The sequence below is a fragment of the Microtus pennsylvanicus genome, chromosome 10 (assembly GCF_037038515.1).
Source record: "Microtus pennsylvanicus isolate mMicPen1 chromosome 10, mMicPen1.hap1, whole genome shotgun sequence".
In the NCBI taxonomy this organism is placed as follows: domain Eukaryota; kingdom Metazoa; phylum Chordata; class Mammalia; order Rodentia; family Cricetidae; genus Microtus; species Microtus pennsylvanicus.
Genome location: NC_134588.1, coordinates 105564062 through 105576601, shown reverse-complemented (window position 1 = coordinate 105576601; position 12540 = coordinate 105564062). Strand labels below are relative to the sequence as shown.

General features: G+C 39.8%; 1 protein-coding gene across 4 annotated transcripts in view; it reads right to left on the bottom strand.

Annotated features, from left to right (window-relative positions):
• Gpatch2 (G-patch domain containing 2) overlaps positions 1-12540 on the bottom strand; it is a 155970-nt gene that overhangs the window by 28955 nt on the left and 114475 nt on the right. For 3 of the 4 annotated variants that reach the window (XM_075989416.1, XM_075989415.1, XM_075989419.1), the window contains one exon: positions 9840-9910. The exons of the other annotated variant lie outside the window; for it this stretch is intronic. In XM_075989416.1, the coding sequence (XP_075845531.1) occupies positions 9840-9910 (71 nt within the window). The remainder of the gene's footprint in view (positions 1-9839; positions 9911-12540) is intronic. 4 annotated transcript variants of the gene reach the window in all.

Genomic DNA, 12540 nt, shown 5'->3' with positions numbered 1-12540 from the left:
TTAGGACAGCTGATTTGCCTTCTCTTTCATCTTGGGCACTTAGATTTTATTTACCAAGTTCATGCCAAAAGGCAAGAAACAGAAATCATTGAGCTCTTTCCAAAACCTCAGTAGCAGGTACAATTTGACTTCTTCAACAACAGCAACAACAACAAAAAATAAAAATAAAAAATTCAAAGAAAACAGGACATGTAAGGAAGGAGAATTCATAAGTATAAGGGAATTAAAAACATTAAAGAATAAAACCATCAAGGGAATGCATGGGAGGTATTCACCCATGGTAGTTACTGCTACTGTTAAAACAAGTGTGATGCTACTGTGAGTCCTTCTGTCAAATAATCGGATCAACAAATGGACTAAGGGATTGAATTCCAAGGAAGTACAAATGGTCAACACATGAAAACATGTTTGACATCCTTAGCCCTCAGAAAAATGTAAATCAAGACTTCACTGAAATTCCAGCTTACCACAGTCAGATCAACTGTCAGGAAGAAAACAAATAGCAACTCATGCTGATAAGGATGGCAGAGAGGAGAGCCCTAATACATTATTGGTAGAAATATAAATTTGTACAGACACTATGGAAATCACTATGGAGGTTCCTCAAAAAGCTAAAAATAGATGAACCCAGTTAGTCCACTCTGGGGCACATACACAAAGGAATCTAAGTCAGTACACCACAGGATACGCAGACCCCTAAGCTTATCAGTATCATCCACAAAAGCCAAGTGAAGGCATGAGCTTCTATGTCTACCAAGGGTACACAGACACAAAGGTTTAATAAAGAATGAAATAACACCAGTATAGAAAATAGAGCTAGGAAGCACAAGTATTAAAAGGGCACGTTTTTGTCCTATTGGTGGAGTCCGTATTTTAAAAAGACATGGAAGTAGGAGCACGTTTAGTGAAGATTTGTTTTACATTTCTTTCTGACGGCTAAAGATGTTGAACACGTTTTGATGTGGTGGCTATTTGTACTTCCTGGTGAATTTTCGGTTTCATTCATTATCCTATGTATACATTGTTAACTTCTCTAAGAGAGCTGATAGACTGATAGGAATTTTGACTTTTCTCTTGAAACAGTTTTAATACTTAGTATCTATCTATCTATCTATCTATCTATCTATCTATCTATCTATCTATCTATCTATCTATCTATCTATCCATCCATGTATTATGTGTACAGTGTTCTACCTGCATGTATGCCTACATGACAGAAGAGGGCACCAGATCTCATTAAAGAAGGTTGTGAGTTACCATGTGGTTGCTGGGAATTGAAATCAGGACCTCTGGAAGAGCACTTGGTGCTCTTAACTTCTGAGCCATCTCTCCAGCGAATTTCGACTTTTCTTAGCATTTCTCCATATATAAACATTTTTTTCATGATAATACACTGAAAATGTTTTTTAGCCCAGGAAACATTTTTATTTTATGGTCCTTAAGTTTATAAGTAGAAATCACTATAGCTCCTTCCAGACTCAGTGAAACATAATTCATAGTTTTTAGGGACTAAATTTGAAATTTAATTAAGTTATCTATGAAGCCTGCCTGTGTCCTCTAGTTTGGGAGCATGCTCCATATTGTAATTGCTGTTAAAAAAAATGACACAAACCTTTATCTAAGGCTTATTGTCCTCAGGAAGGAGAACACGTAGTTTTCATTCCGTCTCTCTAATTAGTAATTTAAGCATATGTTCAGCATTTAACTCTAAATGTTTGCCTTTTCCCCAAGCTCTAATACAGCTGTCCAAGATTTGAATGCCAGAAAACATTTAAATATCAACATCTGTTGAATTATGTTAATTTAGTGTAATATAATTGGGCATGAGACGGAATTGATCGGAAATATATGAAATAAACAAAGGTAAATTCCCATCTGTAGCCTGGTATACAAACAAAATCAATATGGAATGACAAAAGTATTTATTCCCTAAGAGAAAAAAAAAGTACTGGATATAAAACAAATTTGATTAAAAAACAGACCAACAACTATATAAACAAGTTTCATATTATTTTTAAATTAATTTTGCATTGATCTTATAACTGAAAAATGGTAAAATGGCAATTAAGTGCTTAATATTTGACTGTTTTATATTAGTAAGTAAAATATTTTACTTACAGATACATGGGCATTAAGATTTACCCTGGAGGATTTCTGTTCTACTGTGATCGGGTGGTGGAAGATGTCAGTAGGTAGGAATATGAAATGAACCGGTCCACATGCTGGCACTCCACTAAGCCAGTCAGCAGACACACCGACTTTATCCTGACTTTCCATAAGACACAAACTGAAGCAGCAACATTCCAGTACCTCTCCCATTAATGACTTAGGGCTGACTGCTTGTTTGGGGAAGATTTTGGCACAGGAGCACAGTGCATCGCCATCCCCAAAGGCTCCCTAATGAAGTTACAAGGCAGGCTGCAGGAGCGACACAAGCTGTTGGGATCCAGCTCTGCAGGTGCACCTTAATCATTTCCTAGGGGACTCATCTCTGGGAGCTAAAGGTTAGAGCTGTGTCCGTGCCCACTTAATAACTGGGCCAATTTGGAGAGTGCCAACTGTGAAACAGACACCTGTCCTTAAAGAAATAGACTTCAGACCACCCATTTATTTCAGTTAAGGGCCGCTGGAACAGCTCACACATGCTAACAATTTTCCGTCATTAGTGACCACACCACCTCCAACCGCCATCCTTGGGGACAGAGCTTGTGCTCAAGTCTAAGCATTTGAAAACATCTAACTCACCTGTGGGAAAAAGAGGTTACTAGGTGATCAGAGTTACACTAAAGGAGAGTGGATTTTTATTGACTATACAAGGATAAAGAAGGTATTTCCAGTTGGTAAACTATCTCATTCTTTGCGGGGCCCTCATCTCTAACCAAAGAGCAACAGCTCAAAATTTAAACTGACTAGTGACTAATTTATTTGGTATAATCATCACTTAAAATAACCCTCTCCAATCATTCTTTTAAAATCTTGGCAAGGAAGGTTAGAATTTCAGGATGCCAAAGGACAGGAGCCACGAGCACTGGCAATTTGTGCCCAGTGTGGTTTTATAAGATACAATAATTTGATCGCAGAGTGTAGAATGGGAAAATTAAACCCCTTAAAAGCCATTTTATATCACATATGTGGGAAGTTTCCAATTATTCTGCTCTAACTATCTCTAGCCCTCGAAGTTATTCAAATGTTCTTTTTAATTAGGACACATATATAATTAAATGTATTCCAATTAAACAAATATGGAATGCATACATTCTAATTAAAGTGAACATGTGAGTGTCTTCTATTAGCTTGGCCATGCACACATAGAAATGAATGGGAATCACTCGAGAGTCTCTTCCCACGGAGGGCTGAGCAAAGCTGTTCACCTCAAATCAAGTCTCACCCTAGTTCTCAATTTGGGAAGAAGAGGTCATAAAGAACTATAAATTTTAAAGTCAGTGTTTAAAGGTGGTCTTGAGTCACTCTGTGGCCATATAAAATGTCAACCTGCATAACTTACTTTAAAAGTATAGTGTTAAATGATTACAGCTCCAATGTGACAAGGACAGGTCTGTTTAAGATGCTAAAGACCCCAGAAGACAGGCCAGGCGGTGTCTCCTCACCACATGGCTTTGCTGATATATGCAATTTTGTGTATGTTTCTGGGAAAGGCAGCGACACACACACACAGTCCACGTCCTTATGCAGTTTCTAATGAGCAGTCTTCCTCCCATTTATTAACAGCTGCGCAGAGATGGAGCTGTTAATACTTTCATTTATTTTTGGCAAAGCTGCAAAATGACAAATAGTTTTGTATCTGTTGCAAATTAGGTCTCCTTTCCAAACAGCAAATGACAGCATGGGGAAGACTGAATCCTTGAACATCTTTGGATCTTTAGAAAATCAAATAAAAAGCAGCTGTAATTCTATCATATCTGTGACAAAAACGGTGACAAGTGCCAGCACGTGGAAATGAATGCCTTCCACAATGGGACAAACAGGGACACTTTTTTCATTTTGATGGAAGGAGGAAGACATGAATGAGTACAGGAACCCCTCTTAGAGAAATGGGAATATATAACAGGATCTACTGTTTCTCAGATTAAATCTACTCTTTTCTGTTTTATTAGATTTTTATTTTAATCAACCCGGCAAGAGTAAAGCAAAAAATCAATCAATCAATCAATCAATCAATCCACTTTCTCCTCTGATGAGCAGATATCAGGAATCAGATCACACAGTATGCAAGTGATATCAAACCACGTGCATAAAATAAATGAAAAAAAATACTTTTAGGGATGAAGTGAAAAGATATCACAGAAATTAACAGAATTTAATACTATCACCAACAAATAGACTTTTACTTGATTTCAAATAATACCTCAAAGTATTAGATAGTCTGCCTAGGTCCTTTTTACGAGTATATGACAAAAAACAAATTTTCTAAGAGTCTGGTAAGGAAGAGGGGAAATTCTATATCACCACAAGAACCTCTAGGGACGAAGGGAAACTTCTCGATGAAAACAGCTGAGTTGAGCTGCCTCAAGTTCTCAAGTTGTTCATGGACTGTCAAGTTGAAAACACGTCACCAGTGTAAACATGGGTGGGGGACACTTGTCCCAGGATGACACATGACTGGGTACCAGGCATCTCTTTATGCCTATGAACTAGCTGGCTTTTAGTTTGGGAAGGTGATACTGACCTTTCCAAGTTTTTACAGAATTATGAAAATACTTACTTGTAACTTTAAGTGAGAGATGCTCCCATCAAGATGTCATGGGGAAAGATTTATTTTTAAAGATGCAAATTTTAGGATTTGCTTAAATCTTAAGGAGCACAATCTGTCACCTGAATGCGGAAATGTAAGACCGGAACACGCAAGGCATTTCCCACTGGCTGTGTACTGACAGCCCCTCCCTCTGCAGGTAACTGTAGATGGTACGTGGGTTGAAACACCCCCAGATAAAGGAAATGGTTGAACCACCCTGTCTCATTGGCTCCAGATGAGGTGGTACCCAAACTAGAGTTACACAGCTCTGGAATAGGCCAAGAACAATGTAGATGCTGTTCTGTTCTAAAAGTCACACAAGAGTTAGACATGGTGGTGTCTGCCTGTTACTCAGCACTGTGGAGGCTGAAGCAAGATGGCTCTGACCAGGACAGCCTCGGCTACTTGCTAACATCCTATCTCACAACAACAGAACAATACTCTCAGGTATTTAGGATACCTCAAACTCAAGGATTTAGTTTGGTTCTCACTTTGAAGGGCAGATTACTTGACATCATGTCTGCTAATGATTAAAATCTGAAAGTGATAAGTAGTTCCAAAAGTAACATTTAAATGTGTTTTTATTTAACTATGTTTTGAGAGAAACTTTTATTTTCTAGAGTTTCCACTTGTATTCTTTAAGATTTTGAGGTAAGTAAAAATGACCAAATGGCACAAAAACCTGGTACTCATTAAACATTAGACAAGAAAAAAAATACAACAAAATTAGGGTGAAATTCATGGTAGGAAATGGAGAGTAAACACTGAAGCAACGCAGAATGGAAGGAACACAGAACTCTACAGTGACGGCTGGAAGAGTGGACCAGGAGTCCGAGCTACACAGTGCTCAGTGAGGAGAGTACACCCAGGAGCTAGGCAAAACACCTGGGCAAAACAGTGTGACTGTCTCCAAAAGCAAACAACACCCTCTACCCCAAAGGAGACCAAAGTCCTATGTTATGGCCACAAGACCTAAAAAATGAGAAGAATCAATAAAAACAAGCAACATGGAAAACACTAGAAGGTTGTGCAGCTTCAATCACTGCAGGGAGAATCCCGAGAAAACCACCCGATGAGCACCCAAGGGTGATGCTGTAAGGAAAGGGTTCACATTGCTCACTATGTGAACACATCTGCTGTATGATAGGCTCTCTTAGAAACAACACGAAGCAACCAGCTGACAGGCAGGTTAGAGGAACGACATCAACTATACCGGCAATCAATGAGTCTATAATTTCATTTATAATAAGTGTAAGTGCTAATGCGGCCTGTTGTTATTTTATTAATAACCACAGGGATATAACAGGATGATATATTATATGACAAGCATCGCGAATGGTAAGTAAGCAGGGCAGAGATGCCAGAAGTACTGAAGCAAGCTAAGAAATTCAGAAGTCTGTCACTTTGATGAACATGCAGACATACAGGACAGTTCACAGAACACAAGAGAAACTGTATAGAAATGACTGAAGCCAGGGGATCATTGAGAGTTTGAGGCCAGCCTGTGCTACAGTGTGAGACCCTCCCTCAAAAGCAAATGAGCAAGTGACTGAAAATATTAAAATGGGGTGTGTTTAAGGAGATCTTATATATTGTCTTTTTCTTCTCTTTGTATGTTAGACACAGCACTGCCTCATGTTGGTAGACAGACAATACTGCTATATTTACATTAATGTAAAGAGCGTAACGTACCACTGAAATGTTCTGTAGTTAGTAGCATTGGTAAATATACAACTAAAGCTCTGCTAGGAAGATTCTTAAAATTCCCCAAGGTGCCCGGGGGAGTTGTGCTACCCTCCTTCACAGTGCTTGGTCGTGTGCTCAGAGCATCTGTGAACAAAGCCCACTTTAAGGGTGTGCTACAGTTAAACACGTCAGCATCTCAGCCTTGACTCACTCCAGCAGAGCACCTAGAAACTCACGCCTCTGCACTTGCTTGGGATATTCTGGGAGTAAATGGTCCCCGATGCAATGACTCAGTGCAATACTACTGCTCTCTTCTCCAACCTTTATGTTTTTCCCCAAGTTGAAAAAGGCAAGTGCAGTCACTCATCCAAAAGGGTTAAGAAAAGTCAAGATAATATTAAAATACTAAGAAAGAAAATGGCTTTCAGGAGAGGAATGTAGAATAATATATATGAATTGGAAGGTGAAGATTTTCATGTTGCATTTAATAAGATTCAGAACAAAATCGAAGCTTCAATCTGATTTCACCTTTCCAAGTTGCCCAGTACCGAACACAGCCTATGGCACCAGGGCAAAAAGGACACATAGCACAGCCATTAATCAAGAGGAAATATGGGATAATGCTCAAAAAGAGTGGTCTGGAAATAAGAGTACAGAAGTTTTAAAAAATCATTTAAAGATTTGGGTTAAAATATTGAGAAAATTGACCAGCAGTGTCCCAAGAACACAGCTTATGTTTGAATTTGTACCTGTTGCATGGCTGTATAGGTTGTATAATTGTGTATTTCTAACATAGAAATGTCATGTATGTACGTGAGAAATAGACAGGGATGGGAGAAGGGAAGGGAGAGAGAGAAGGAAGAGCTTAAAAATGGAGAACTGAAGGTTCTCCAATACCCAAATGATAGAAGCTAGAAGCAAGAAATGCAATTACTAAAAAAAATTACTTAAAGATGGTGGGGGGTGTGAAAATTCCAAGGAAAAATGACCTCCAAACAAGAGTTCAATTTTCAGGAAAACTGAGCAATGTGATAAAACTATGAAGGGTTTTGCAGACACAAATTCTCTGATTGAACAACCTGCTTTCTTGCCCTGAGAGCTCAAAGGAAAAAATGCCATGGGACCCTGAGAACAGAACTCTATGGGAGACAGGTGAAGAAGTCTGCTGGGGCCAGTGAGGAATAAGGATGCTGTACATGCCACACATCAGGCCAGGCCGACATTACAGAACGTAATGGAAAATGCCAGCAGGACAACAAACCAGCAGCTACAATTCCAGGGACAGATTATTGATGAATTGTGGCAAAAAAAAAAAAAAAAGGAAATAAAGCAAGTGGAAAGCAGATCCATGATCACCACAAGCGAAAGTTATACACGAATGGCTAACAGCTACATGCATATTCTCCTAATGACAACAGATATTCAGTGCGGGAGGAAAAGATAAAGAACCAGACATGGCTACGTATGGGGGCGTAGGAATCACAGCCAAAGGAGAGTCACTATGCAGTATAATTGAAAACACTAAAGAAGTGGTCATATAACCATGCAATATGGCTACACTGAGGCCAAGAGCAAAAGGAAAAGCTAAAAGTTAAAGTGTTCGGAGAGCAAATACAGAGAACAGGACAAGATGGTGATGGGCCCTTCTGTACGTTATTTTTCTTACAGAGAATTTAATACTATTAACTATGTGTGAGAATTATATGATTGAAAAATACAATTCAGCCAGCATGTAGGAAACATGCAGGTAAGAAAGTCAATGGCAATATGAGAGTTACAGAAGCCAGTGCTTGAGACCTCACAGGCGCGTTTGTCTATCTATACAACAATGCTACAGAGTGGATGCTGCTGCTTTTGCATTTTATACATGGGAACAACAGAAAACTTCAGTATTTGCTCAGAATCACCCAACTAGAGAATGGGGACACTGGGCTGCAGTCAGGCATGCTAATCCCAGAACAAACATATGAGTATATCCACTCCTTAGGCTCAGCTTTCAACGCATTCTACAGCTATTCTGAGCACCAACTGTAGACACCCAAGGTGCCAGGAATGCTTGTGGCACAGTAAGGCAAAGGCATTGTATTTATGTGGCCTAGAGAAAGGAAGACACATAAAGTGACACAGAAGACAGTGTCTGGTGACAGTACACAGGTCACTTCTTACAGTGAGCAAAGAAATGAAGGAAATGGGAGTCAGCCTCTTCTTCCTGTCTACATAGTGATGCTGGCAGACAGACCCCAGGCCCAGTGACATTAAACACAATCTCTACTGATGGGCTAAATGTCACACCTGCTCTCCAAGTCGAGTCTTTATTTTGTCCCAGTCAGTGGAGTACCTTGCTGTCCTCATGAGGTCTTGAGAAGAACAGTTCTCAGGTCTGATAAAGGTTTCATTTTGCATTTGTTCTTTCACAGATAAAGCTTTAGGTTTCTGAGAAATAACTATTAAGTCCAAGGTATGATGGTAAATTCTGCCTCATCCAGGCAGAATTTACACCTTTTTTTGTGGAACAGAAAGACTGAAAGGGAGAACTCTTCCCGGCTACCGAGACCAGCTGTACTCTCCTGTCTAGGATTAGTCTAGAAAGCTGGTCTCTTGGTCTTGGCCTTTGCACTTGTATTTGTGCTGAACACCCAGCAAAAACAACCAGAAGGGAAAGGGTTTACTTGAATCACAAGTTCAGGTTACAGTCATTAATACTGATACATCTACACAGTAAGAACCTGAAGCAAATGGTCACATCATACCCACAGTCAAGAGCAAAGAATTAATCAATGCATGCATATTTGTGCTCAACTCATTTTCTTCTTTTTCATGAAGTGAGGTTTTAAACCCAAGGACTAATATTATCCACTTTCTGCTGGGACTTCCCAATCAAATAACATGAGCAAGACAATCACCATGCCCACAGGCCAATGATTCTCCCCAAGTGAGCCTGCACTGCCCTGCGTAGATCTGGCAGTCATTCTGATCAATATTTAGGCAAGAAAGAAAGCCACTGGTGTCTAAGTGAAAATGAAATCTTCATAAACACCTGAAGCACATTTGAAAACACACTGTCAAAAGCAAACTGCAGAAAATCCTCTGCATTAGAAAAGAAGACAAACAGATCACTTATGTAACTTAAGATGAAAAGGTTAAAAAAAGCACTTTTAGAAAAAAAACCTATTACCTTGCATTTTACCAGCTTTAAAGGAATATACCCACATGACATTTTTATAAAAGAATATGACCAAACTGGCATCTTTATAAAATAATATAACCAAAATGGCATCTTCATCTTCATCACTGGAAGGCTTGAAATGGGTTCTGATAAACAATCCACAATTCACCAGGCTTCACGGATGTACTGAAGGGCACTGAGCCCGTGAGAATGGAGAGAGTCTTGAATGCTTACCTGCTGGCTGTTTTCACGGAGCAGTTTTTCTTGTGTCCCCTTTCCGCTCGGTTATCTCTCAGAAGCTGATGCTATACAAAGTGTCAAGACAAAGTTGTAGAAACAAAAATATTTCTGTTATATTAGTTTGTAATAAGGAAAACACTTTGTAATCACAGGGACACTGGTATGCCTGGTGGCATGACTTTCTTTGTTAATGATGCCACTGTTACTGGTGCAAAAATGCTGGCCAGGGGGCAATCTGTCCTTGACAACTGCAGTGACAGTTAGCACATGGCCTGGAATGCCAAGACTAAAGCTCAGGTGTGACAACACCCTCTGCTGTCTAACAGTCAGGTTCGGCTGTGATCTGCTGTGGTGACAACACCCTCTGCTGTCTAACAGGTTGTAACTGTCAGGTTCAGCTGTGATAGTTTTGAGGCCGATATGAAAAAGCTGATACTGTTTCTTATGTACGCACAGGAAAGTGTTCTCTAAAACATGACTGCCTTGGAGATATATATGCATGTACTTCCTCCAAATGTCTAGCCATCTATATCTCTTCATCGCTGCTTTACTCTAAATTAACTAGAAATAAAGTAGATGAGAAAAAAAAACCCAGCCAATTCTCTTCATCATGTGTTCACTGAAAGCCTAGCTTAATTTACTTTTAGACATGATTACGCATATGCAAGGCTAATCTCACCAATGCACACCTTATCAAAAATCAACCCAAGCAGAGAAAGAAACTTACAAGCACTAACATGGGACAGACTTGTGCTCCACCCTTGAGCTCCTTTGTTTCAATGACAGAGCCATCATGACCTCAGGCAGGGTCCTTTACTGTTCTATGGTCTAGCCTCCACCCATAACACAGACATTGGTGGCAATAACTGCCAGGCTGCGGTGTTAGAGATGAACGGGGGAATGCTCAGACAGCAAGCACTGTGAGACTGACACCTCGAGTGCTGAGAACATGGCCTGGGGACAGCAGTTGTCATGGTCACAGTGAAGGAGCCTGGCTGTCTGGCTGTCCTGTGTGTGGCGGAGAGTACCAGTAACTTCTGAAGGGTAACTGTTAACTGTTCTGAACAGTTCCACTGAGGACTGAATGCTAATCTGGCCTTAAGACCCGGTATCCAGGGATGTTGTAACCACACAAATTCCTCTTAAGTATTGACTTCTTTCCACTCAGATCACCACCCTCCTAGTCCAGACTATGGTCTTTCTCCCTTGTCACAGTCTCCTAAATGGTCTCCCTGTCTGCAATCTTGCTCTGATCCAATCCACTCTAAGCTATAGTCAATATGAGTTTTCTTAAATGAATCTAATTTTATTATGCTTGAAATAAAACTCAAAATCTTGCATTGGGCCATCATGGCCCTTCATAATTTGATTACACCTCTACATTAATAACTTGCTGTGCTCCTTCCTGCCCATAGTCTCATCTCTTTACTTCTATATATCCCAGCCATACAGAACATTTTACAGGGGATATGGACCATGCCCTTGCTCACAGTGGCTCTTTGCTTCAGTTTTTCAATTTATCAGCATCTCCAGGGCTTAGTACTGTTCTGGAACATTTTTAGTGCTCAATAAATATTTGTTGAACGAATGAACGAATAAATGAGGCAATGAAATAGGACATGAGATTTGGTATATGATATGTAGCTAAAGCCATAGCTCATTATTGCTACTTATAGAAAATAGTGACCATTTATCTTAAGTCCATTAATCTGAAAGTGTTTCAATTTAGAAACACTTCGTACCACGAACGCTAAATTGGTTCTGAAAATAAAAAAATTAATTGCTTTGGCATTTCTAAGTCTAGTGCCTTCATGTCTTCATATAAACGAACATTTGCGACACAGACAGCTCAAGGTGAGATGACAAAATCTCCTCCTTTCTCTTAGACTCATGGTAGTTAATTAACTTCTCATGTTAAGATAAAAGTTACTGGGACTGTTTCCCTGGGGCTGGTGTTAAAGCAGTTCAAACACCTATAAACTACATTACAACAAAGTTCGACAGCTTAGATTTTAAATTACAACTATGACGACCGGCTGTACCAATCTGGTCTGGGAGGTTTTCAGCCCACCAGAAGGATGAGGACAAAGGAGATGAAACTGACTCCATACTCCGGGTTCTACCTCTTCTGAATATCCCAGAATTCATGATTTTAATGGTAGTGTATAAAAAAGAAAATTATTCCAATAATGCACTTTATACACACAAACACTTCAACATGAAACTACCTCAGTTTACCAACCCCCACCACCACCGAAAGACAGGCAGACACACACACACACACACACACACACACATCACATCACAAATCAAGGTCAACAAACATTTGAAATGAAGTTCAGATAAAAAGGACCATGAGCTATGTTATGCATAAGTTATACATGAAACTAAATGTTTGGAGACCACTTAGAAGAAGGCCTGGAGCAGAAACACGCCGCTTGTGTCTGGAGACTGAAAACCCACAGTAAGAGCGGCTGCAGCTGCGGGGGCCACTCACCTGCCTGAGACACTCTCCAGTTCTAATAGCCTCTTCCCTGCTCTGTGGGATTTCTATCAATGTCACAGGTAAGGTCACTCTAGGGTAATGACTCAACAATGTCATCTCGGTTAAGAACAGAGCTTCTGGATATGGTGTGAAGTGCTCCTTAACTTCAGGATTTCAGATTGGGGACTTAGGCCAAACTGAGGTACCACT